The 27,894-nt window shown below is 42.7% G+C and overlaps 2 protein-coding genes across 8 annotated transcripts in view; one reads left to right on the top strand and one right to left on the bottom strand.

The window, feature by feature from the left end:
- The window catches only part of cd276 (CD276 molecule), a 70,926-nt gene extending 49,740 nt beyond the window's left edge, over positions 1-21,186 (bottom strand). The window contains exons 1-3 of one of the 5 annotated variants that reach the window (XM_037096039.1): positions 20,875-21,176; positions 14,930-15,025; positions 1,305-1,655 (exon numbers count right to left, since the gene is read on the bottom strand). In XM_037096039.1, coding sequence (XP_036951934.1) covers positions 1,305-1,655; positions 14,930-14,975 — 397 coding nt within the window. In that variant the 5' untranslated portion in view covers positions 14,976-15,025; positions 20,875-21,176. Of the gene's footprint in view, positions 1-1,304; positions 1,656-14,929; positions 15,026-15,290; positions 15,416-16,147; positions 16,193-20,799 lie in introns of those variants that run through there. The other 4 variants (XM_037096038.1, XM_037096041.1, XM_037096040.1 and 1 more) reach the window with 4 other exon arrangements.
- Positions 21,187-21,838: 652 nt separating this feature from the next.
- Positions 21,839-27,173, top strand: ubl7b (ubiquitin-like 7b (bone marrow stromal cell-derived)). Of its 3 annotated transcripts, none has more exons than XM_037096036.1 (11): positions 21,839-21,906; positions 22,374-22,554; positions 22,753-22,872; positions 22,979-23,064; positions 24,977-25,061; positions 25,164-25,221; positions 25,354-25,487; positions 25,991-26,040; positions 26,139-26,315; positions 26,472-26,585; positions 26,805-27,173. In XM_037096036.1, the coding sequence occupies exons 1-11, from the start codon at positions 21,904-21,906 to the stop codon at positions 26,943-26,945; spliced, it is 1,149 nt and encodes a 382-aa protein (XP_036951931.1). In that variant the 5' UTR covers positions 21,839-21,903; the 3' UTR covers positions 26,946-27,173. The 3 variants fall into 3 exon arrangements, with proteins under 3 accessions (XP_036951931.1, XP_036951930.1, XP_036951932.1); XM_037096035.1 differs by lacking the exon at positions 21,839-21,906 and adding an exon at positions 21,953-22,146; XM_037096037.1 differs by lacking the exon at positions 21,839-21,906 and adding an exon at positions 22,163-22,283.
- The last annotated feature ends 721 nt before the right edge of the window (positions 27,174-27,894 follow it).

Below are 27,894 nucleotides of genomic sequence, written 5' to 3' on the forward strand. Positions count from 1 at the left end.
TGCAAACTGAAGCTCAGAGGCAAATTTGAGACTCTTCAATTCATCCGCCACACTCCAACATATAAAATGCTTTGTTTGTCATTTTCCTTTTTCATTGTCACATATATTTGAGCCAGTTTGTGACAAAATGGGGTCAACCCTGAAGCAGGGACTTGATCTCAGTTTCGCTCTACAACCCTGCAGATTGTGAATGACTAATAGCTAAACCTTTAACCTTTGAACATTAGCTAATGAAGCAGCGTTTTTATCCATTATTATCTCGTCGATATATTGAACATGCTGTACAGAATGAATCCTTAAAACCACATTTAATTTTCATTGTTCAGTTCATGAGACCATTCTAATTGCCTTACCCTCTAATAAGATAAACCATGTAAAACGAACCCTTATGATGTCGGGTCAGGGGCTACTGAGAACAATTATAGAAAGACTGCCAGCAAACTAGGGGTGTGGTGTTTAAAAAGTAAAGACGTGGGCATTTGCTCAGCAGATAAAGCCAAACTAAAGATGCTATCAAGTTGCATCATGGGAAATGTAGGATCCCTGGTTGGGTTTTTTTTTTAGGTTTTACCCTTACTAAAAGCCTTGACTAAAAGACACAACTTAAATCTGTCTCTTTGAAATTCCCAACTTCACTGAAGGTTTATCCTCAATCACCCCTCCAACACAGAGGAAATTAACCAAAGAAATACAAATATTCAGAGTTAGTAGACTTCATCCAAAAAAAGTTTCCAAATGGCTCATCTGGTGAACCGAGTACAAAGCACATCTCAAAATCTCTGAGATGCCGAATTGTTTTAAAAAAGGTGTTACTTCATGTAATCGAGCTTGTGCACCCATTTCAGACGAGGTGCACACTGACAGTTTTGGCTTTGCAGCTACAGTGAAGACTTAAAAAAGGGTGCGAATAATGTGTTTTCCAATCAATTTGGAATCTCAGGGCTTCTGGAGGAGTTGTGCTTTTTTTCAATTTCTAAAGGTCCCCAGCTTCTGAAGTTGTTTGGGAGAAACATTCTGTTGACTTCAAAACTTCCCCCAACTTTCCATCAGCATGGAGGTGAGTAGAATATGACTGGATTCTTCATTTTTGATTGGACCCATACTTTAAGGTTTTTAATGGCTTATCAGGAAAAGAAAAATGGAAAAGCATTGCAACAGTATGTAGTATACTGCAGATAGGGTGTCTCAGTTAATCTGCAGCCCACTCCCTGGTTTGGGCAGAGTGTTTTTTTGTTTTTTTTGTTTTTTTTGTGCATATTCATCTGTTTGTCTACACGTGTCGCGGACATCACAGCATGACTCACCGGCCACCTGCAGCAGCAGAGCAGCACTGCCGTAGTCCTGCACCCTGACGAAGCAGGTATAGCTGCCTTCGTCAGCCACCACCACCCTGCTCAACAGGAGCGAAGTGTTGCCCAGGCCCAGCTGGGCGGGGAACAGGCTGGTACGGTTGGCGAAGCTCTCGGCCTGGTCTGCCAGCTGGTCGTGTCCCTCCCTGTACGCGTGCACACTGCGTTTGGTGTCTGTCAGCTGCCAGAAGACGGTCAGATCAGACAGGTTGAAGGGGGTGGCGATGCTGAAGGAGCAGTTGAGTGTGGCGTCCCCGCCGTGTAGCGCCACCACTGGCATCTCTGGGACGTACACTTCCATCAGAGCTAAAAAAAAAATAAAATAGAAGAGTTGGGACACATGAGTGATGACACCGACAAAATTATACCTAAATTGAAACAGAAAAACAACATTGTGTGTGTGTCATCTCAACTCTGCAGCCTTGACTGAGTCAATCTGATATGCCAAACATCACCCATTTGTCACCTGGGTAGTCAAAAATAGACAATAAACAGTCTGAATAAATACTATTCGGGCCAGGTCTCGTACAAACATACAGTATTCAGTGAATCACAGCATTAATTCAGTCTGCTGCGTTCAAACGTGACAGACTGACACCTACTCAAATTTGAATGTCTTTGAAAGAAAAAAAGAAAAATGAAAAAAAATCAATGCAGCATTTGAAAATATGTGCAGCGGCTGCTTTCCGAAACATCCACTCTGTTTGTGCAGCATCATGGTAGCACGGATCGGGTGAGGCTGGGGATGAAGGGTGAGCGGGAAGAAGAGGAGAAGGAGGAGGAGGGATCTGGAGGTAAGCGTTAGGACTTTGTTTGTGTTCCTATAGGCTTTGCCTCCTGGCGATGGCTCAGCGCGATGGGAGCAACAACATCTGTATAGCTTTGGTTAAATCGTTAGTTAAATCGGTTGGAGGAAGTGGAGCGGGAAGGGGAAGGGGAGGTGTAACTGCAGCAAAACTCTTGCGTGTGTGAGTGTGTGTGTTTTTTTGTGTGTGTGGGAATGAAAAAGTAAGTCTCACCAAAGGCATTAGAGCGTGTGCGTGTGTATGTGTGCACGCCTGTGTTGCATTGTTTGTCTAGACTAGTCCAGGACAAAGGAGCACACCGCATAATCATTCTGGATTAGTAGCCATCTCAGGCGGTCCAGAGTACATCCATAGTCGTCAGCATTCTCCATTGATCCCTGTCTGCTCTTATACAACTCTGAGGCACTCATCAGCATCACACGGGGAGGGTGGGAAAAAAAAAAAAAAAAAAAGAGCCAATCGGCCCCTGGAGCAATACGTCTACTTTATGCTCATCCTCTCTAATTGTTATAATCACAGTGGCATTTTAGCCTCCTCACCCCTTTTGAGCTGTGTCTATCACACGGCCGACGTCGATGTGGAATCACTTTGCTATGAAGAAAATTTGGCTGCTGCAGAGGTGCAATAATTACTTCCCCTATTAACAACAAACAAGTCTTTCATCTGAGCGGGGTTCATATATGGATGGCTGTTTGCTAAGTCAAGGCAGACCTGTTTTCAATCACATTCGGCCGCTCCCCCAGCAAGGTAGCACTCCCCCAGTGGACCCGCTCGTCTGCAGGAACACTGCCACCTACTGCCTCAGCTGACAAGTGCAGGGGAAGTGGGAGAGGAACCTGCACAGACTGCTGTCCAAATTCCCCCATGTGCCACCCATACCCGTGTGTCTGGGCCTTTAAATTTAAATCAAATAATTACGGTACAAAGACGTTTTCCCGTGGCATCCTCCAATAATGCATCAAACAAAAAACAAAAATCCTAAAAGCTGGAGAACAAAACGTGTTTTGCTATCATAGTCCACCACACCTGTGTCATGGGCTCATGCGCTGGCAATACTGTATCATTAAACAAAATGATGCTCCGTACTTCTGACTTGCAGAGAAAAATCAAAGCCTCCAAGCGTCAATCACACGACAGTTCTCTGACCCCCGTGGTGAAAACAGTGGAAGGTTTTTTTTTGTTTTTTTTTTCTTGTACTGTGATCAGAAAAGCTCCTCTGGTGCTGTAGGGGGGTTTCATATCGCCCCACAGTGTGCCCACATTCACTCCCGCGCAGCAAACAATGAAGCGAGAGTTATCAGGGCAAAGCATGGCAGGAGCCGGCGGTATTGTGCCGCCATCAATAGGGATAGCCAAAGCATATTTCTGGAGTGTCTGCCTTTGTTATCTTTGGAGGTGGCCCAACCTTTGCGGTAATGAGTAGGACGCTCAGGTTTTTTTTTATTTTGTTGTTGTTGTTGTTATTGTTGATGTTGTCATCGTTGTTTTTTTGTGGGAGTGGAGGGTCAGTGACAGCCCTCTCCGAGTTGCGCGTGTTGAAGAAGGAGGAGAGAGAGCAATTAAATCACTCCCCGAGCAGCCCGGGATGACTCACACCACTGAGTTCATACGGAAAAAGGGGGAGGTGGGGGGAGGGAAACGGAGGGAGAGAAAGAGATAGAGAGAGGCCAGCGTTGAGCTCACACTTAAAGATAATATCTGGAAACAAGCCAAGGAAGAGGCTGTGGTGGAGCCTCACACACTAATCCCTCAACGCGGACCAAAGCCATGTCAGAGAGGAGAGGGAGATAGAAACTCCCCTTTCTCTTTCCCCTGCCTCCTCTTTCACTCGCCGCTTCTATAACCGGTGACCTACTGCTCGCTCCGAGGCCCTGAGAGGACACAGATCTACACAGGGACCTTGTGTAGGGACACCGACCCCGGCGCTTGGAAGGAGAACACAAGGGGAGCGTTTTTTTTGCTTTTTTTGCATTACGACGAGAGGAAGGGTTTGAGAGGAGAGGAGAGGAGAGGAGAGGAGAGGAGAGGAGAGGAGAGCAAGCTAGGCCGAGCTGACGTCATGGAAAAGTGCACATCTGATGTCCTATTCGTCAGAGGTGAAATACCACGAGCCAAGGCGAATCGCTGCGCACTTGGCTGGTTTTTTTTGATCTGCTGCTGTTTACAACAAACAGAACCGCGTTCTGCACCGTAGCCGACCGTTTGATCGCCTCTTCCCCAGGTCTGCTCCCGACATGAAATAAACATGAGTTCTCCAGAGAGACAAGTGTACATAGTAGAGGTTGAAGATTAGAAACACAAGTGGTCTTCGGTGAGAGGGCCGGGCTGCACTTTGTAGCCAGGGCCGTGGTGTCTTCTCAGGGGCTAAGTGGGGGATCTCGCCTCTCCCTTCTCCCTCTCGATAAAGAGATGCTCAGAAGCCTTGGAGGGCAGGCTGGGAGACGTCAGGCTGTGGGGATTTACACACTGCACTTTGTGTTTATGGGCCTCAGCTCTGTTTGAGTGCCTGCGAGACAGAGACGGGCACTTTCACAGCCGACATGAAATAAACTCATTACAGCCTTTCGCGAGGCGCTGGCAACAGGCCCTGTTTAGCAGCGAAAGGCACAGGGACGGCTAAAGAAAGGCTGCGAGTGATCTTCACACCGCTCTACTTTCAAGACAACCCACCACCTTTTCACTATCAAAACCTCTTTCCATCACACTTTTCCCTCAGGTGTGCGCAGCATGGGTGCCGGCGGATTTGCCTCTGCCGTGTTATTTGTATAGTGAGCCGATGCTAGCTAGGCACACGAGGTGAGCGTGGAGGCTGAGTGTGAGACAGCGTGGGATGCGAGCAGACAGCAAATTGGAGGATCACAGCTTTTATAGGGAGGGTGCTTCCAGGGTGACAGCAAGGCTGTTGGTAAATAAAATCCAGTGATACCTCACATCATTCCGGCTGACGCAGACGGGCGTGTGCGCTGGCATGACCCTACATTCACCTAAAAATACAGTATGTGCACAGAATCAGGCAACTTGACTGGGATTATAAGACTTCAAGACTTATGTAGACAGACATGATTATAATGTCTGCACCTTCAAGGCAGCGAGTAAAGTGTGTCATTTCTGCCACGAGATGTATCAGAATAGAAACAAAGGGCGTGAGGTAGCACGGGGGATCATAAAGAAATGCTCACGGACGAGGTAAAGTATTAAAGTTTGATTGACGTTATGTTGGCAGACTTCCATCATCACCATCTGACGTATCGTCTGATGATTCCTTGTTTTTCCCTCAAAGTCGTAGCAACACGCAACCAAATAAAACATAGTTACGTCGAGTAAAATTTGAATTTCTCTGGGTTTGGACACTGTTGGATACATCTGGGATAATGCGAGTACACAACTCAACATAATCTATATTAAAAAAGTGGTTTCAATTACACATAATACCTGGGTTGGTTTTAAAAGAAAACATTTTAACTTTATAAACCATGTGCATTTTCATTTTTACTTTCCCACCTTGTGGATAACGAGTTTTCTTCTGACTTAATCTTGTTTTGTCAGTTCGTAACTGTAACTTTGTTCTTGAAAAACTCAAAAATAAAATATTATAAGAAACCACGTGCTGAACTAAAATGTCAGCTTAAACTGAATAGTTATGGTCACTACATTAGGTAAGAAATAAGGCTGATAACAAGCACTCATACACCTACTTTCATGGCCATCAGCTGCCTGTGATAATAACACTAATAATGGCCTCATGCCATTTTAATGTGCTAATTCCAGGCCACTGGTATATCGCAGAATGGCTTACAAGGACATTAAAAAAAAAACAAAAAAAAAACATGAAATCAACTTTCTCTGGTGTCTGTCTGTTCACTGTAAATACACAGGGCATGCTTTATTTATAGTGACAAAACTTTATCTTTTTGCTCTTTATTTAAGGATTTTTTTTTCAAAGTTTGGGATTATTAAGATCTTCAGTGATTGACAGGCACTGACAGTAGCATAGATTTCAATGAAAAAGGCACATTTTCAGTGATTAACTCTCGGAGGATTTTTTTTTTTTTTTTTTTTTTTTGGAGTGTCTGTCATTTTTTTCTATTATTTTGGGTTTCTGGCAGCTTTGTATTTCGTTACAGTCAGACTAATGGCTTAGTATTTGCTGGTAAAAAGGATACCGTGCATGCAGGGTAAGGAGAGTTAAAAAGATGGTACACAAAGAAATAATGAATGCGAAGAAAATCTGCAAAAATAAACCAAGACAAATTCACATCTGTCATTATCCTGCTAAAGTCTGAAATTACAGTTCACAAGGTAAAACGGTTAAATAACGTGGATACAGTCACGATGAGCTATACGGTAAATAAGACTCTATAAATGCCATATGTGGGATGTTAACAGGAAACTGCACACAGGCATATGTGTGGCACAGCCGCCTGTGCAGAAGCTTCATCCTGTTCAGTCGTTTCACGTTGTTTTGTTTCAACTTCTTATCCCAACTCTTTCAAAGTGAGTCAACAAATGGCTGTCCTTGGCATCTGTTAGCGCACACTGTTTCAGATTAACAGAGCTAAGGATGATATTCAAGAAGCAGTGCCAAACTAGCTACTGGAAGTAAAAAATCTTAACAGCCCAACTGCAGTTGATCATAGATAAACAGGACACAGGTTTTTTTCAGCAGGCACAGAGACTGAATACAATTTGAGTAAGAGGAACTAAATGTTATGAGCAAGGGGGCGATTTCTATCTGACTATTGTCATGAAATACAACTTGTTAGGACTGACAAATGGAAATTGTGCATTTAGCAGGGTTTTGGCAAAAAGTATGGCTATTTGGAACATACTGTGGACACAGATGGACAGCAGAGAAGTGGATTATGCTGCCGTTTTTATGGTCATTTGCAGCTTATTTCCCACTGTGAAAAACCGGTTACAATTGGATCCATTAACTGACATGGAAGTCCAAATTTCTACATTTCAGGTCCACAAAGCAGCGCGGGTTCCAGACTCCGATCAAACCAACTGAATGGTGAGAACTTGAGAGAGAAATATGAGATTGCAAAAGCTTTGTCTTTCTTTTGATTGTGCCAGATTAGATTAATCTATAGCCATAGACACTAGTCACTGCAATCCCCCTCCTCCGGAGACTAAAAATACTCCACAATTCAAAAAGCCAATCACACCGGCGCCAGAAATGATCAGTTCTGTGAGTCGGACTTTTAATTGACGGTTTATTTAATTTCTGCTGTTGCTTATTGAGGTTACAAGCAGAGAGGAACGCTTTTCAACGAAGCCGACAATCTGATTGATTGAAGCCATTAGCAGACAGGTAATACAGTGGATCAACTTAGTCTATCACTGAGCTGTTTGAAAGGGAAACAGGTCAAAGTGCCTGTTTTAAGCAGTATCTGTGGCATCACCATCAATAAAAATCCAGTCATACACACAAATACACACCCTGCTACACACAATTTCATGCAGAAACAGACAACCAAAGGCCAGAGAACACATTGATATTCCACACCTGTATGACTCCTGACAGCTCCACGGCAGCACACTGTCTGAGGAATTGGACACGAGACACTACAATGCAGACGCCGCTGCAGAGCTGCTCCGGAGCAGGAGAGGTTCCCATCAGCATGACCGGGAACAGTCACATACACAAACACACACATGTACAAACAGCGCTAGTACACAGGTGTCTGGGCCCAGGTACTGTCCCTAACACACACACACACACACACACACACACACAGACACACACACAGTCGTGTTTCCATCTCCTCAGAGGACACTATTTGACTTAAATTCATTTCATGGACACTTACCCCTTATCCTAACCACTACTTGCCAAACTTTCACTATTATCCCGTACACTGCCTCTCTGTTAACCTTACCTTAACCTAAATCTGACCTTAAACCAAGTCTTTACCCTGATATTGATTGACATTACATTAGAGGGACAAGTGTTTTTGTTGTTTTAAATCATATTGCAGTATGTGCAATTGTGGTATGAATCACCATTTTAGTGTTAATGATAATTCTAGCATTTCATTTCATTTAAAAAAATATATAAATTACACATTTTGCTGGGATCTATGCCATCTGTTCCCTTACGTCTGGAGAATCTTACATGTGGCTCAAGGCATCTTTATTGTATGGGTTAGTTGGTTAGTTAGTTCATGCCTGTGATTTTGTCTGGAAATATATATTTTCAATGTTTTTTTGTTTTGTTTTTTCCCCCGCACGAAAAAAAAAAAAAGATGTGATACCACCAGGCATCATGTTATTAAAGTCCTTGAAAAAACTGCGTTATTAGTCCCAGGCTTTAGTATGTGTGCAGCCTTTTCCACGCAATGTCAGTATACTGCTGATTTTTTTAATAATCGTCGAAAAGTTCCCGTCGGCTATCAAATAGCTCTTCTGCTTGAAATACCTATACCTACTCTGTAGCACCACAATACTTAATAATTTAGAGAGGTATGTTGCAACACATTTTGCCTTTATCAAAAAAAATTGCAGCTCCTGTGATTTGAATATTGCTCTCAGCCGTGTTTTGATTAATTGCTTAGCTCTAGTTTGGTCCCCGGAAGGAACGTGGGTCCCCGCAATGTGAGTGTAAACAGATTTATGTCCCTACAACATCAGTAATACACACACGCACACACACACACACACACACACACACACACACACACACACACACACACACAGTCTCTACTGTTCAAGTTAGTAATGTCTGCAGCTGTCTTTAAGGATTACTTTCACATCTCACTGACAGTAACTGCACTTTGTATGCTGACATCCAGCACACATGCACATATACACATTTAAACATGCAATTCAACACCAATTCAGGGCCTGTCAGCTCAATAAGCAATACAACCACAGTCCAATGTGACTCAGTTTAATAACAACTATGACTACCCAAAGATTAGCGCCTCACCATGTCTCTTTATGAATGTGACACAACAGTGACAGTTCAATAACACAGAGCACACAGTGAGCAGAGCTGGTCATAGACCTATTTGTTTAACACAGTAAGTACACAAGTTCAAAGGGTAGTTTGAAACTCTGCTGAAACATATGACAATGAAGGAAATACTCATGCGATTTCATAAATGAGGAAAATCAAGTAGCAGCACTGGAGGTGGGGGTGATATTGACACAGCAAAGTAAACAGGTGCTAACAGATTGCAATGACAGTAGTCGGACAAGAAGACGAGCAGCAGAATATATGCTTTTACAACACTGCCCCCCTCTGTTGGTGTGTACAACTGCAGCACTTTTTCATTCTGGACATTTTGCACCACCTGAACATCAAAGGATTCTGCTCAAAGGATCTGTGAGCCCTTTCATACCGATTATTCTTATGATATAACCAAACCCTGTAAAAAGTCTGAGGGGAAAGCTAGCTTTTGATTTCATGCTGTCAAGAGCAGATGTAGATGTCCATTTAATATATATATATATATATATATATATATATATATATATATATATATATATATATATATATATATATATATAATCAAAACATTAAGGGAGAGGCAAAATTAGCAAAATTAGCAATCTGAAAGAAGAGCCTGTGGCTTGAGCAGCACTTTTTTCAAATGGCCCCTTGGTGAAAGACCCACAATATGGATGAGATTAAGCAAGACTTAAAGCCGTCTGCAGCGTAAAGGGGTCACTTTCAACATTAAGCTCCGAGTATAATCTCTTCCTTTCCCATTTTTGCTCCAGGAACTCATCATGGAGTGTGAGTGCCCTCACTGAGGAAGGGATACAGGTGATGGCAGATTGAAGAGACAAGGACTCTTACTTGCTTATTTTCCACGATGTCATAAATCAAGATGAGACTATTGTGGTATTTTCTCTTTTTCCACTCTCTTTTTTCCCCCTATCTCTGCTCCCCCCACCTTGCTTCTTTCATAGGTGTGTGCCATCTCATATCCCGTCAATAACCTGTTAATGGGCTCTGGCAGTCTGATAATGGTGCCGGCTGAAGAGCAGCGGGCAGATAAGGGCAAGCTTCTGGCTTACAAGTCTGAGAGACAGAGAGCTTTTGATGATGAGGAGGCTCAAATGGAAAAGAGAGGAAAGGGGCCGGTGAATGAGGAAGCACCCCAAGGTAACAGCAGGGTCATGGGGTCAGATCTGAGTTGAGTGCAGCTAATTTCTCATAGTGGAAGGCTACATTGTGGTTACTTACTCCAAGGTCTTGCAACCTTTGGACCAGGGTCTAAATTAAGCACAATGGACATACCCCAAAAATGTACCACACAAGGGGTAGTACTTTCCAAAAAGTACAGGAACTTTAGGTTGTGGTGCTTGTGGTACATTCACTACTACATTTACTATTTCCACGTTTTTAACTTTTTCCAGGACCCTTTGTGAACCATGCATTATAGGGCCCCAGCAACATACACCCAAAAATGTCCTACTTGAGGGGTAGTACTTACCAAAAGTACAGGAACTTTGGGGATTAGGCCTTTTGTTGATGACGGCTCGAGATACTGATTAGTTGCGGCCACGCAACATTTTATTTCAGCTGCCAAAATCTTCAGGCACAAACCAACACATCCCCTGTCCCTCAACACATCCACATGGATTTACAGAGGAAAGCAGATGGACCAATGCTGAAGTCCAGGAATGGATGAGTCCTGGACATATTGCAGTATAGTCATGCCAAATATTACTTCTAAAAACAGCAGCATCTTTCTAATACGTCAATGGACTAATTTGCCTAATCTCTGCAGTTATTAAGACTTCATTGGACAGACAACAATGGGCCTAAGGAACCTTTCTGTTCCTTCCTGGGACAAGAAATTCCAGGTACTTTTGGTGGACACCTAAATGGCCATCAATACAAAGGAACCAGTAAGAGCGGATGAGAAAGATAAAGGAGGTTTTCGCCCTGATCCCATTGATGAGGCAGGCATGTCACATCTGCTGTGTTATGAAATGCATCTTTTGGCTCTTTCACAGTTTCATTCTCTGCTGCTTTCATCAGGAGCAATGTGAGGTCAACCTAGGGTCAGCTTGTTGACAGCTGTCTTGTCTTTGTGACATCACCACCGCCACTTCACCAATGATATCACCCTGGGGTAGGTGTTTCCCTCTGTCTGCTTGCTGGTTTGCTTCCTCAGCAAGTCGGTAGCTGTGATGCTTTCCAAGCACAGATCAGCATCCGTTCAACCCATTCATCACAGCCCACTAGGCACACAACAGACCCACATATGGCTCCAGGCCCCTCTCCCCCTCCAGAACTGCAATCTCGGCATATTAACCATATCAATTTTTTAACAATCCCACAAGGCAGCATTTTTTAGGACTTGTTGAAATAATCATGAGGTGCTTGTTGGGTAATGCACTCTGTTTCAATGAGCGCACTGTGAGAAAAGAAGAGCCTGGGAAACAGTGAGTCAGAGGCAAGCCAACGGAGGCTGGTCATTATGTATGCATTGCGGCGAAACCAATCTTTGTTGAGCCTGTCCTCGATTGTTTTTAAAAGGATACTTCACTGGACGCAATCAAATTAGCAAGAACATCACTGATATGGGGTAATAACCCTAAATTGAATTTCTGCACAGGCTAAAGTGTCCCCTCTCTGCAGAATCAATTGCTGTGAAGGGAAAAGGAGGACAGGAAGAGGGCATTCACAGTTAGCAGACCTTTAAAAAGTACACCAGAGATGCAGGCACGAGCAGGCTATTTTCACGCTCTGGAGCTTTAGCCATAATGTGCGTCTGCCCACTATTACGATAGATGCAATCTATCCAATTATGCTAATTAATTTGAATTACCTTATAGCTCCCATCATTGGGGAGTGAAATTGGGGTCAGCTTTCCATTTCTGCATTTGCGTGAATACAATTCTCTTTCATTGTTTGGGTGCTAAGAGCTGCACACGGCGAGATCTGGCAGCCTAGTGGCTGTGCTAACTGAACAGAGTATGACAACAACAAGCAATTAGCTAGACAGCCTCCTGTTAGCTCTGCCACCGGCTGACACTGCTGCGTGCTGTGCTGGAGTGAGCCAAGGATGGAACTGTATTCAGCTACAGTTGTGGCTCGGCCATTATTGTACTCATACACTGACATTTCAGTCACTTTGCTGACATTTATAACTACTGTGGGTGATAATGAGTGCGATAAAAATAAACTGAGGCTATTATGAGCAACCGGGGTCAAAGGTCGAAGCCAAGCTGGGTTGGTTCAGCACATTTTCTTCACTTCTGCTCTTTCAATAGGGCATTTAAGCACAAAAACAACAACCCCCCTCGCAGACAAGCCTCTTCACGGCTGCAGTGACACAACAGCTGTGCAGTGCTGTATGAGTAACATCAGGGAGAGAATGATCCATCATCTGACTACCGAGTCAGGATACAGCTGGGAGCTACAGAGACAATGTTACTGCGTTGGGATGACAGTGCTGTCATGTGCTTGTCCTTGTGTTTTCCTTCCACAAACACTGTCCTCGTAATAGGAAGTGTGTTGGCAGGGACCACAAAGTGTTATCGCGTCTACCGATATGGGCACTTGCTGGAGTTATCAAAGCAATGACATGGCTGAATACAAGGAAGATTACAGCCAGTAATCCCAGCGAGGGACCCGGAGACCCTGAATCATATCAACGCACACATGTGCACAGATATAAACATGCACAGCTGCTCATATGATCACACAAATGTGTGTGGTTTCTGTTTGCGGGGACAAAAGAAGCAAAACATGGCTCTTTATAAATCAAAGGCAACCAAATTGACCTTTAATTAGTTAGTCAGATAATTACTGCTGTCCCGTACAGGTAACAAATAGAAAGGCTGTGCATTCATTTGTCAACCTGCAATTTTATCAAGCTCATGCCACGGCACTCAATATCTTAATTAACGCTGAATAACAAATAAAAATTGAATTTATCTGTGTTGTTCTGAAGTGCACCTGAAACTCTCTTAGAAGCTGGTGGCACAGCTAGACTTACACTAATTCAAATAAGCTCCACAAAGCATGCTGTTTTTTTGGGGTTTTTTTTGTATCACTATACACCGTTACATGCACACACTATAGTATCAAACTAGACTCCAACTAATTCACTTAGTGCTCCAGTTAGCAGAGAGAAACAGAATCATTGTGTGAGCTACAATAGCCCATTACCCGTGAGTTAAAGAGCTCCATCAGTCCCCGACACCTCCTCCTCCTCTTCCCTCCCGGTGAGAGCAGCGAGTTAGGCAGTGGATGCCACACAGCCAGTAATGAGCAGGCCGCGGGCCCATTTGTGCTGGGAGAGAATAGGTCCCTAATGAACCACTGAAGACACTTAGGTCCACTGAGTCAAGATTGAAATGCGCCACTGATGGCCGACAGGAGGTTGTGTCAGCTCAACCAGAGAGCAGAAAAGGCAAAAAATAGCTCCCTTTAAACGATGGTGCTCTGGCCGATAAAAGGTTTTTGTGAACTTTGCAGCCGAGACGCTGAATTAATTCACGTTTCTGCAAACCATGGACGCGTTGCAACTTTTAACTTTATGCCTTATTATGTTATGTTCCACATTTCGCTTTTGGTCAGCTTAGGTTTCAGCATTGAAAACACTCGGTTATAATTAGGATAGATCGTGTTTTGGTTAACCTGGTCTTTTTGCCACAAAAAGATCCAAAGGTTTAGTGTCTACAAATATTAGCATGGTGTCTTGAACAGTGGTCTCTGGCTTGGCTGCTATCAGCTGTAACACCTCCGGCATCCCCTCTCCCTCCTGACATGAAAGTCAGCTCATATACAGGTACAGTAATGTAAACGTAACGTGTTGGGTATTGTAGAAAATGTCAACGCTCCACGAACGGCACGCACAAATTTGAACGTATTTGCAGTCTGCAGAAATGCAACATGGCAACATTTTATTCTGTCAACTGGGCTGAACGTTCAGAGCTGCCTCCCTCTTTCCTCTTTGGGGTACATGTTAATACAAAGGAATACCACCCACTATGAGATTTTAATTTACGTTACGTGTCAGCCACTCGCCAACTGGGAAAACAGTTGCTGTTCAAAAAATACGAACTGTAGACCTCGTTTCTGACATGCTCAATTCTCTTATTTTATTTACACCATCTCGAGACGTTATCAACCCCACGCAGGCTATTTGTCTCTTTTTTTTACGATGACACTTGTTTTTCTTGGAGCACCATTTCTACTGAAGTAAAACTTTTGAGTGTGCGAGTTATGAATCCTCTGTTGCAACATCAACCACCACCACTGCTTCCCCATGTTATAAATATAAAAGGATGACTTCGACACCACACTCCCTGAGTCACAGCAGAGAAACTGCACTTCTAGCAAATTTTCATCGAGGGCCTCGCCCAAGCCCCAAGCTCTACTCCTCACCTGTCAGGAAAAGGTCAAAGCTATTCTGTTTTACAAGCCGAATAATAAGAGAAATATATGAACAAAAAATAAAAGCACACTCCGGTATCATACAGTTGTAACCCTGTAAAAACTCAACTTATTGTGAGAAATGTCTTTTTACTCCCTGAGGCAAGATGTCTATATAAATAAGAAAATGTTCTTTGTCAACCCATCTAGATGGATGAGACTTTAAACAGAGAGGGTTTATAACTCCCCGGCTGTTGGCACATTACTTTTTGGGAGTAGCCTCATTTGAACTGTTGTTTCACCCAGTGAATGCTTTGAAGGGAGAAGACTAATAGGCCCTGCAGGGCGTATTGTTTAACAGAAAGTGGCATTTCCCACTGTGGTTGACTCAGATTTAATGGCAGGGCACAGGCAGGGGCAACACCCACCCATAGCTTGGACGGCCAGCATTGCGGGCAGCAGGAGGGACAGCATGGTCTTTCAGGGTGGATTCGAACCGCAGGTCAACTTCTTCAGACACAGCGCTGCAGGGGAAAAAACACAAGGCACTGTAAGAACAAGGAACACAACAGCACGGCAAAATATGAAGACTGAGGCTGGAAGGGTGATTAAGAAGAGTCACAAACAGAGAGGGGTGTTTTTTTTATGTCTTTGGTTTAACTTTACTCCCCTCTCGGGAGGAGATAATGAGACAACCCAACATTTATAACAAAATTTTATAAATTAAAGGCTTGTTGAAAGTATAGAAACATTTTTTTTTTGTGACTTATAAACTCATCTGGAAAGTACATCTGAAGGACTATTTCAGTCTTCTGTCTGGCCGGCTCAAGGCTTTTTCTCTTTCAGACGGAGGGAGTGGGAGCTGTGATGACAAATGGGGACTTCCAAAGTTGACGGGAAACAGCCGAGTCATTCTCTCTGCCTTCCAGAGGGAAAACACTACTTTAGGAGTGAGTAGAGACAGACAAAAACTATCCCCGCCCCGTCTACTTCCACTCCACCATGCATGAAATATTTATGAGATATATATCTGAGAGAGGATGTTGGAGGTCACGATTTGTATTTGTTGAAGACAAAACTACCTATACATCTATATATATATATATATATATATATATATATATATATATATTTTTTCGAATAAACCTGGGAATAAGCTATTGTAATTTATCTGAAGCTATTTTTCCACAGTCCTCTTTTGATAAATAATTGGCTAAAACAACAGATCAACATCATTCACTATATTGGTTTCACAGGGTCTGTGTTTGCTTGCTGCATTTCCTCTGGGATGATTTTTGAAACACAAGGTGCATAGATGGATAAGATGTACAATATTTTGTTCAGAAAGGGAAATGGAGAGAAGGGGAAGAGTCTTCTATTATTAAACGACATATTCAGCATTTTGAATATTCAGCAAATGGGGTATATGAAACATATATGCAGAAAGACGGTAATTCAAGTGATTGCATAGTTCACTGGATGTGTTTGTGTTTGTTTTATGTTCATGTTCGTGCATAACGTCATTCTGTTCGCTGTTAAAAAGGCTCTGATGATTTAATGTGCTTAAAATAAAGTTTTGAAAGTTCCTTCAGCTGAACAGGATGAGAGCAACAATCCACCAGCAGTCATGATCTATTTGAACTGACCTCGCATGACATCATTTCTTTGCACATTAAGGAAGAGGCACACGGGTCCACTTCCTCTCTCCTTTCTTTACACCCATGTTCTCTTTGGTGAGTTATCCACGTCCTCCTTCCTGCCCGCAATCCCTATTCCTCTTTTCCTATAAAAAGTGTTATTGAAAGTGTGTGTGAGCTGGATGAGGTCGATTAAAAAGCTCATGTTAAACATCTTTCAAATCATTGTCATATTTTTGTTCCAGAGGTTTTTGTTTGTGGACCAATAAGATAATCTGCTGTATCAGCCTATTCAGCACAGCTCTCCGTGCAAGTGTCTTTTTTCATTCGACCACTGGGAGTCACCAAAGTCTGATTTTTTTCTAACCCTGTAAATATCTGCTCATGAGAGACAAAAACAAAGGAAAGTACAGCTAAGCTAAGTGTTGAGTATGTTTAAGGTTGTTATTGAAGATGACGACTTTTCATACTGCTGGTTTAATATACACTGGCAAATCTGCTATCAGGCTATTGTGATGATGAGTCCAGCCGGTAGCAGGATATCGATTGAATATGAAGAAAAAAATATCCATAACACTTTTAAATAAAGTGTTTCAGAAGTCATCCAGACATTTCTGCACACACACACACACACACACGACATGACATTTTCTGGCCACACTTAATTTTTTAAGACACTCTTTAAAAAGTGACGCAGACAAGACACATCGCTTCTTCTGCTTCTCTTTAACAACAAAACATCCATTGTCTCAGGAGTGTGGCTGTGTTAAAGTTACTGCACTAGTTACGGCACGTTTGTCTAATCAGCTGGCGGGATAACGTTCCATCTCTGCTTCTTTAAGCCTTGTGAACACACGACACATGATCGGGGACAGTGTGAACTTGTCTGACAAGAGAAACAAAAGCAACATCTGGACAGGACGACTGTTAACCCGAGAGGAAGTCGGCTTTTAGACATCGCTGCTACACTCCAAAGGCTCAGTTTTCCATATCGATTCTGAGTATTTGACATATCAAATATTCATTTTTCAGACTATCTTTACTCCAGTACCAGGAGCATTTTTTTTTCTCGCTGTACTCTCTGACAGCCAGTTGATACATGCACTGCTGTGCCGCCCACCTCGTCCAGAGGCAAATTAACTTAGATGCTCGTTGTGCTCGTCGTGCATTAAACAAGCATCCTTTTAACTTCCTGTCAAAAAAGATCCGAGATTTTATGCCATTTTGCCAGGGTGGAGATTCAAGTATCACAACAACACTTCATCCACACTGTATTTCTTTTTAACACTCATGCGAGTGTTAGAGTTTTCAATTCAGGGAGAGAAGTGTTTTTAAATGTCATCCATTTTCTACTCCTGAGTGGTGCGGAGTGACCCAGCATTTACAGTAACTACCGTGGGCGCTTCACAACTCTAAACATCAAGGTGTGGCCAGATGTGGTGACGTCCCACCAAACAAGATAAGTGAAACCTTATGTTGGAGCGGATAAATTTAGACACGAACATACGACGATAATGTCACCGAACTCTGCTCTTTTGCGTTTGGAACATATGTATAACATTCATATTGGATGAAGGCAGGTAACAGAATCTGTCATGTGGTGTTTTCAGTATGAGTGATTTCATTGTTGCCATCAGATGTGGCTCCACCTCATGGCTTAACCAGATCCTTTTCCATGAGGTTCCATTTTATGGCTTCGGCAGAGAGGATGTGGGCAGGAGGAGTGCAGCTTCATCACAAAGTTTCCATAACAGCACACTGGCTTCACTCACTCTCTGGACTCTCACAAAGCACTGGCCCGCCGCAGACCGACTCAGAAGAGACGCTGAGAATACTATCGGAATCTCATCAGAGGCCTAGACGCTCTGAAACCGGTCTGAATATTCAGTGAAGGAAAGACACACTGCAGCCGTCCTCTCCACACGGAGGTTAGGATTTCTGTTGATATGTCTTTTCCAGCATGACCTAAAATGTGCCGACACACCAAACCACAGTCTGAGACCGTCTGTGATGTGCAGGCACCAGGAAGCCTTCAAAGGCTTTTTTACTGAGTGACTCAAGCACTAAACCGACCCCCTGCCGGCTTCCTGTTTTTTTCACTATTCAGCCTTTAATGCTTCAGTTCAATGTCAAAGATCAGAGCAAGTTGACCACACCTGCAGCCCGAGGGATACACTGGCACAGAGAAATCTATGCTAGCATCCATTACTGTGTTATACCAATAAATCAAAACTATTACCAACTCCTCATTCTGATTTCGGTGCTGTTCGAGAGAATTAACTAATAATGGCGCTCCCTCTAAAATGAGAACCATTAAACTAGGAAAGAAACGGCAGCTGACAGACTGTTTGACAGTGCGAATGTCTCGGATTTCCTTCACTGGTCGGCAGCTTTGGGGGCCGTAATCACCGGTGTATTTCATTTTGACACAGTGCCAAGGATTATTAAGCTCCTTACTGAGGTCAAAGAAAAGAGAAATGACTCCTAAAATATCACAGAACATTAAGATTTACAGTTTTCACCGTGGAATGCTGTGACAGTTAGACGCTGCTGCTCCTGAGTGCGACTCCTGGACGATGAGGCCATTCTTAAACGATATCGCTACAACTGACCTTCCGGGTTGAAATGTCTCACTTGGCCATATGGCTGGCATCGCTTCCGAGCTCCTCAAATCATTGGGAACCGTTCGACCCCTTCGCGATAGAGACATTTCCAACCTGGAAGACAACCGGTGCCATCGAGGAGGACTGCATCATGGGATGAATCGAGCCTCTCAGATCCATATGGCAGCAGTAGTTAGAGTTTAGCAAACCGTTTAAAGCAACGACCGGATTCACTTCACGCGGGGAAATGCGTCCCATATCGGTCGACTTGATTAACACATCAGTCAGTCGAACTGCACATTAGTTCGTCAAACTACGGAAAGAAGAGCTCCATAAACTTCAGAAAAGTTTTTTTTTTTTTTTTACGGCTCAGGCATGTGAAAGTTTTTACTTGCCGACTGACTCTATAATCACTGAAAGTCTAATTTACAGCTCACACCAGGTCAAGCATCAGTCTCATACAGCAATCCAATAATAGGCGAGAGAGCGAGACTGTATATATTTATCTGACTGATAATTAGCGAGCGGCTGCGACAACTGCAGGGCACCAGAGAAGTCTATAGGATCAGTACGCAACGTGACAGCTGCCTCAACAAGCTGCTTTTGTGAAGCCACAAGAGCCAATTTAGTGTAACCTTTACCTTACAGCAGCTCGACATGAATGTGCACTAATACTGAGATGAAATAATATACGGGACTTCCAGCTGTCACAAACCGCAACCACATCCCATGCACACACACACACACACACACACAAAAATGTGTTAGAACATTTTGCACAGTGTCAAATAACATCATTATCTCGCCACTATCTCAAGAATAGTTTCCGAGACAAGTTGTCTGAATGGAAAACACTGCATCCTCCAGCATCTCGCAGGAAGCTGCAGAGCACAGCTGTACTATCATGTGATTCAGGCTGTGTGAGGCCAGACAACATCCCCACTACAGCCAGAAGTACAGCGTCTCCTAAACCACTGTTACACAGAGTTTAAGTAGCGCTGCAATGAAGGCTTTAACCTGAGCCAAGCAGTAACGTCTCATCCTTTCTAACTTTTATACAGAAGGTGATGCAGATTACTCCTGCCTTGAAAAGGTGGTATAAATAGGGACTCTTTAGGGATTGAGTTCCCCTTTAAAACTAATAATTGCCAACATGCAACCCACAGTTCCTGGTTGCACGTGTCTTCAACCAAAGAGTTATTTCTTTCACTTGTTATTTTCCTCCTTCTTCTTTGAGTAACTTTCAGGGGACAGATGTTGTAGTCATTTTTTCTAGGCCCTCAGATGTGTCCTGTGGCCCCATGTTGGTTCTTACACCTCAGGTTGGGAACCACTCTGTGACTGAGCCTGTGATGCAGTTTATTCCATCCACAAAAACGCACAGACAGAAAGAAAAGATATGATAAGACAAATGTAAATAAATCAATTTAAAAAAAATTATTGAGTCATACATTACCATATGTATGGCTGTAATGATGCGATATGCTGGCAGGATGGGAAGTGCTTATTTTGCAGAATTAAAAAAAGAAGCTACAGATATATAAAGGAAACTCTGAACTGACTCTCAGTGACTTAACTCTGACTTTTAAGACATTGCTCTTTACTTCTTTTTTTCAAAGTTTTTGTATGATAATTGATTTTATATAAATGTGTTGTAAATAAAGTTTTGAAAGAGGAAAAAAAAATAAAAACCTCACTTCAGTGCCCCTCTGTGTATTTTGGGTTGTGGGAGTTCCCATTACATTGATGTAACGCAGTGTTGACTTTATGTCAAACGGGAGCGCAGTCCATTTCATTCATAAACACTCCCTGCTCAACTATACACTACACAGCTCAGCTTCACGGGCCTCTGTCTGGATTTAAATCTAGAAAATAAATAAATATGTGCAGTCATGCCGGTGAGCAGTGCCAACACACAGCTCCAATGTCCCGAGTTCACGGGGTTCTTCTTCTGCTCCCCGCCAGCTGTTGCTCCCCTTTACGAGTTAAAAGTTTTCATAAGATGCAATACAACAATATGTCAGTCTGCTGTGAAACACAGTGTCTGTCAGGTCTTACCATGTTAGGTGGGCGAAACTTATTTAGGAAAAAAGAAAAAAAAGGAAAAAAACACACACAAAAAAAAGCACCAACCATCCAGCGGCGGTGACTCTTCTCTCTCGCTTTTTTTTTTTTTTTTTTTTCTCTGAACCCGCACAGCCGAGGTGGTTTTTATTCTCCACAGCAGTTCACTCCTCTCACAGCAAAAGCGCTCGAAGAAGTGCCGCCGACGACCCGACAGTTTGTTTTGACGCTGGATGCAGATGCGGGGAGGATTTTTTGGAGTCTCTGGGTGCGTTCCATTGATTTGGGACGCGTCTCTTCACAGAAACCACTCCTTGCTGCTTTGTCCAGCGGTGATGTCATGCGGAGAGAGAGAGAGAGGAGGGGGAGAGTCCCGAGTGCCCCGACCCCCAGGGTTAACCGTTTGTGAGCACACACCGGTTATTTCTTACCACACACACACACACACTGAATACTGTGCGATTTAATGCACGTTGTGATTTATGATTTATAATTTTCGGCTCATATGGCTTTGATTTTCTCATGGTCCCTAAACGTCTCACTGCAGTGCACCCCTATGCAGTAGATATGGCATTGATTTATAACTGCGTGGATCGATGCAGCGATATGAGAAAACTTTATTTTCTTCTTTTAAATGACGCTACTGAATGACTTTGGCACTGATTTGTGGGCTTGACACGCACAGACTATACGTTGTAAGCATAGATTTGCCTGATAATTACACGTTTTATTATTTTTTTTTTCCTCAATTGGTGATCGATGTGGCCTGAAATAAGACGTGCAGACCATAGAAACTAAATGTCTTGAATCACATTTTCCAAAGACATGACACGGCTTTAGAAAATGTGCAGCAGGAACAATCAGTTGGGGTGAAAAAGATTCGTGTGATGTATAAGGTAGTAGGACAATAATATGAGTTGTTTTTTGTTTCTTTGTCTTGACTGTGTGCGCTAAAGAGAGAAAAATTATTATTCTCGATTATTAGAAATACTGTGAAGGGCACAGAGGAGTAAAAGCTCCTCTGTTTTGACAGTGGACGTGAACGCAACGCAGACCACGTGATTAAAACCCGGAAGCGATTCGCGTGTCAACAATAAAATGGTGAGTGTGCGGTATTTTTATTTTTTATTTTGTTTTACAGAAAACGCAGGCTTCGTGGCGTTTTTGTACATTAATTTTGACGTTAATAAGGAATTGTTCTAAAATCAGGTATTCCAGACGAATAGCTCACGTTTAATTCAACAAACCGGCATGTTTTTAAAGGAAAACGCGAAGCAGCTAACCGGGGTTGAGCAGTTTTGCTAACGTGACCCCCCCAAAAAAATTAACATGAGCGTAATGGTGCGTTTTGTCCCGAGCAACTCCTTCTTAAAACCACTGTGTTATTTGTCTATTGTTCGCTTTGTTGTGTGTGGTATCATCGTTTATTCTCAACTACCTTCAAATGACAACAGTGACTTTCTTCCATAGATTTTAATGTGAGCCAACTTTAACTGTTAACAGATCAGACCTAGCTTGGATTTGTGTACATGCCCGCATGTTGATGATGTGTTTTGTCCGTGTAACAGGTGGAGATGGCCTCTTCAGAGTGGCAGCTGTCTTTGAAGCTGGTGGATCAGCCCAAATCCACCTTCCACTTCCCAGAGATGATGCCAGGGGATGTCTCACCTGGAGGATACAGAGTGGCTACTTTGAAACAGCTCGTTGCAGCACAGTTTCCAGACTCCATCCCAGACCCTGAGCTCATAGGTCTGTTACAGCGAGGCCGTTTGAACACAATAAACTGACTGTGAATGAAATGTTTCTGTGTCTGCGTGCAAGGCTGGCAAGAAAATTCCATGTCTCTTTTAAGTAATCTGTTGAGGTAAATATATGCAGTGTGTTGCTCTGCTGTCTGTGTATTTCATTGTTATTTGTTCTTCAACTGTTCTCTCTCTCTCTGATCAGAGCTGGTCCACTGTGGGCGGAAACTTAAGGATGAACTAACACTGGACGCCAGCGGGATTCAACCGGGATCCACAGTGCACATCCTCAAAAAGACCTGGCCAGAGCCAGAGAGCAGTCCAGGTGTGTGTGTGTGTGTGTTTATAGATTAAGAAACTTGAGATGAAGCTGTACTACAAGTGAAACTGAAAGTCTGATTATGAACGTGTGTGTGCTCTTTCTTCTCCAGAGCCTGTGAACAGAGCAACTGCAGCCAGGGAGTTCAGGGTGTTTCATGCTGCTCTTCACTCTCTCAACTCGGCCTACAGAGACTCAGTGAGTAGAGGAAACACAAAGGGACATTGTAGTAACTACTGTTGTACTGTAGTACTGTTGTGCTAAAGAGTTAGGGTGGCTGTTACTCAGGAGGTAGAGAGGGTTGTCCACTAATCCGAGGGCTAATGTGGAAAGTGTTGTCAATAATATAAATACAAGTCCATTTACCTTTTTAGTTCATTTTAGCCAATGTCAGGAAACTCAACTATAGGTCTTCCATCCACTGCTCTTGGGATTTCTCTCTATGCATTTTGGTGAAATATTCAAGGCTTGCATTATGTTACAGCTGAAGAGCATAGGTTTAAACCTTGCATAGATTAATTTATTCAGATGTTCAGAACTGTCTTCTTAAAGATCCCCTCCAGTGATTTATTAAGACACACATACAAATAGTCTGCTTGGAACAATAATGTGTGTCAGAGATTTTTTTTTTTTTTTTTTTAACGCAATAAAAAAAAATGTATAATTCCCACAGTAAAATCCTGAATAAGCTACTCGATCCGTGTCATTAAGAAATCCAGACATTCTGGATTTTAAAAAATGCTGTTCACTGTTAGTCCATTCTTAGTGTATTTGCACTGCTGCAGGTCCTTAACTCACATGGCTAATGAAAATGAATATTCCACTGATATGCCGATATTCTGACACTGATAGTTACATACACTGATTGCAGAATGCAGGAATGCAGTGATGTCTGCACTATGCCAATTTTCTGACACGCATATCTTTGATCTGGAGACGATTTGATTTGGATCACTCTAGATGCATTACAGTGCTACATGGAAACAGGACCCTGGGCAGCTACGAGCTAAAGATTACCCTCAAGGGGAACAGGAGGGTTCAGTTGTTATTATAAGCTGATAGCTTTCCATGGTATGAATCACTTTTAGAATAACAACCTCGGAGTGAGTAATCAGATAGGAATAGGTTTATGCTTCAGCATGAATTACTCCCTTGTGTTTATTGATCTGTTGATATTGGCACAGATGGAGATAGTTGTCAGTACCAGATGAGGTCAGTTAACAAACCATATAAATCAGAACAACAACAGCACTCAAATAACATTTTATTCTGCATTCTGATCTGTCACGGAACCATTAAAAATAATAATAAAAATAAGAATAAAGAAAAAGATAATAAAGATAAACCTTTTTATTAATTCTGAAGGAAATTCTTGTGGCAGAGAGTGGTTCAGGAAACATTCACAGCACACCAGTAACAGGTCAGAGTAACACACTGGGCCCAGTTTGTATGAGAATAAAGACAATAGAGTATTAGATTTTAGTGAAATATACAGAATATATGAAATATAAAGAGTTTTAGAGGAATAAACCAGAGTCTTTTAGAATTGAATGACAATGGAAGTAAGAAGAAGAAAGTTAAGCACAAGACTAAAATAAAAATGTACTAAAATAGTAATATAGGCAATTAAAAGACTGTTTAAAAACACACACAGTATTAACTTTATATTGCACATGTATCATTGCACATGATCCTGTGAGGAGATATTGTGCGTAATATTGAGGAGTATTGCAAAAATAAATAGTATTTTATTCACCTAATATTTTATTTGTGGACTGATACAAAGATGATACTGAAACCAGACACCAGAATCAACCAGAGGTTTGCTGAGAACGACTAGAATGTATATCAGTAGTGACTCACACCACCTTATGTCAAATCTGCAATGTGCATCAATCTTGCATGTAGTTAAAGATGTATTGATTTGGTGTAATAAAGCAAATGGTGCTCGAATATCATATTTCTCATTCAGTGTTGTTTGAATACATGAACAAATAACTGGCTGCGACTATTCCTGCAACTATTCCAACTGCAACTAGGTCACTGCTTTTTATACCACTGTTGCTACTTTAACAAATGGGACTTTCTGTCTCCCCCCCTCCACACTTAGGTCTATAAAATGCTGACAAATAAAGAGTCTCTGGATCAGATCATCGTGGCGACACCAGGGCTCAGGTCCGACCCAGTTGCCCTCGGTGAGACCTGCTGAGTTTAATAAACTCTGTCATGCCATCTCAATGTACCATGCTTATATGCAAATAGTAACATTTCCTCCAACACCATGTTTACTTGTGCAGGGGTGCTTCAAGACAAAGACCTCTTCGTGCAGTTCACAGACCCCAACATGCTGGATGTGTGAGTGTGTTTTTTTTCTTTTTTTTCTTTCATATTTGCTCTAATATCACGCACAATGAGTGAGAACAGTAAAGACACACAACTGCAAAGTCATTTAAATTGACATCTGTTCTGCTCTGGTTGGTTTCATAGATTGATCAGTTCACACCCAGCCCTCGTCAACGCCATCATCTTGGTCCTGCACTCTGTGGCAGGCAGCATGCCCGCGCAGTCCAGCGCCAGCTCCTCTCGCAACGTCTCTGCCAGTTCTTACAGCGATATGCCTGGTGAGCATATGAAGGATGGTGCATTAAACACAGGCAGAGTTTACGGCAAACAATTACTAATTATTAATAACAACAGTTAGAAGGAATTTCTGTTGACAATACAGAGGCAACAGTTAACCAATTACGCATCAACTATGAAATGTACCGCCAACTATTTTGATAATCAATTAATCAGTTTGAGTACATTTTTAAAATGTTGTTCAACTTCTTAAATGTGAATATTTTCTGGTTTCTTTATTCATCTGTGATAGCAAACTAAGTATTTTTGAGTTGTTTGTGAGGGCATCATCTTGGGTTTTGGGAAACACTGACTGACATTTTTCATATTTTCTTTACATTTTCCAGACCAAACAACTAGTGGATTAATTGAGAAAATAATCCACCAATATGTCTCATCGTTACTGATGGCCCACTAGACAAGCTCTAAAAATTGAAACAACTGAACTGAGGCAGACACTACACATGTTTTCATCCTAAACATACAAATAATCTTTCTCTGGCAGGAGGCTTCATGTTTGAAGGCATGTCCGACGACGAGGAAGACTTCCAGTCGGTGAGTCTCTCTGCTTAACGCTCCACATCAGATCTGGTGCACAGGCAGGTTCCCAGGGGGTCTGACTGTATTTCTGTGTGTCTAAATGTGTGTGACAGGGGAGCCCAGCGGGTCCCTCCAGCAGAGCAGGAGGCTCAGTAGGAATGCGTCCAGTGTCTCTGAGTCACAGTGGCGCGACGGGCCCTCGACCAATAACGCAGAGCGAGCTGGCGACAGCTTTGGCCCTCGCCAGCACACCTGACAGCAGCGCGGTCACTCCAACAACGTCAAGCCAGGTCAGATTTATTTACATCAGGAAATGGATTCAAATCTTAGAAAGACATTTTTAATCTATTAAAAACATGATCTTTGCAACAAAACCCTGCTACATTACAGCAGATTCATACATTTATCTTTTACTTTTCTTTTCTGTCTTTCTGTATGTGGTTTAGGCGGACCCCTCCAGTAGTGTAGCCCCCATGCCAGCAGGGACCCCAGTCAGTAACGATCTCTTCAGTCAGGCTCTGCAGCAAGCTCTGCAAGCCTCCAACATGTCCGCTCTACAGGTGAGGCTGTGAACTCACTGACTGAATCCCACATATTCAATTCCCAGGAGGAAATGTGCTTTATAAATATCAAATAACTGTTCAGTTTATTCTGTATATGTTGTGGTATCAGTTTAATGCCTCCACTGCAGCTGTAAAGCTGTTCATGATCTGTGCTTCAGACTCTGGTTGGCCCTCGGTCTGAAGAGTCATTCAGTCAATGTGTTTCTGTTGCGTCAGGGCCGCTGGCAGTCCCAGATGCAGCAGCTCAGGGACATGGGGATCCAGGATGAGGAGCTGATGCTGAGGGCGCTGCAGGCCACAGATGGTGACATCCAGGCTGCCCTGGAGCTCATATTTGCTGGAGGCCCAGGGCTCTGAGCTCCTACCCCATGGACAAAAAAGCTTTTCATAGAGGAGGAAGAGGCTTGTCATGCTGCCAAGGAATGATAAAAGATGGCTGTAGACACACAACATATAGTTTTTATTTAACCTATGTACAACATTTACATACAGTTCGTTTCAACTGAGCTGTCATGACAGCCTTTTTCTTATGGATGTTACTAGACTTCAGTTTTAAAATAAATGTAATTATGCTGACCTCATCAACTCCTGAGCCCCTGTCAATTTTATTTCATAGGTGACTGACCATAAATGTGTTGCATCAGTGTAGTCAGTCTAAAATCTGTATTTAACTTAGCTGAAACGCTAACGCTTAGAATGTTTGGATTTCATTCTTCTTTTCTACCGCTGCGTTATCGTACAAGCATATTTAACCTTCCAGCGTCTAACATTATCTGCTCAGCTTATGCATTCCCCCTGTTCGCCCACTAGATGGCAATGCAGTAGTTTATTTCCACCCAGCTGTGACTGATTGTCATCCAAGCAGACTTGCAGCTTGGTATTTGCTTTCTTTTTTTTCCCATCCTCTGCTAAATTTAAAATCATGTTCTTGATCTGCCCTCTGTTGAGCTCGAGCTTGAGAAATGGTTGGTTTTTTTTCTTTTGCGTCTGCGAGCTTTCATTTCTCACAATAATTCACCGGTGTTGCAGCGATAAGGTGAAGGGCTTTATTAGCATCTGCTGAGATGTCGCTGTGCTTGTCGGAGCATTGTTACCATCAGCCGAGCCCCCCCCCCTCTACGTTCCCCCTCCCGGCCTTATTACAGAGGGCTACATTTGCTTTGTCTCGTTGTCTCCCATCAGGGTATTTTAGGGGAGGACATATTGAGCACCCCCCCAACACAGACACACACACACACACACACACACACCCTCCTGCCTCCACTACCTACTGTTCTCCATCTACAGTAATTGCCCTGCTTAGTTT

The sequence above is a fragment of the Acanthopagrus latus genome, chromosome 4 (genome assembly GCF_904848185.1).
Source record: "Acanthopagrus latus isolate v.2019 chromosome 4, fAcaLat1.1, whole genome shotgun sequence".
NCBI classification, from domain to species: domain Eukaryota; kingdom Metazoa; phylum Chordata; class Actinopteri; order Spariformes; family Sparidae; genus Acanthopagrus; species Acanthopagrus latus.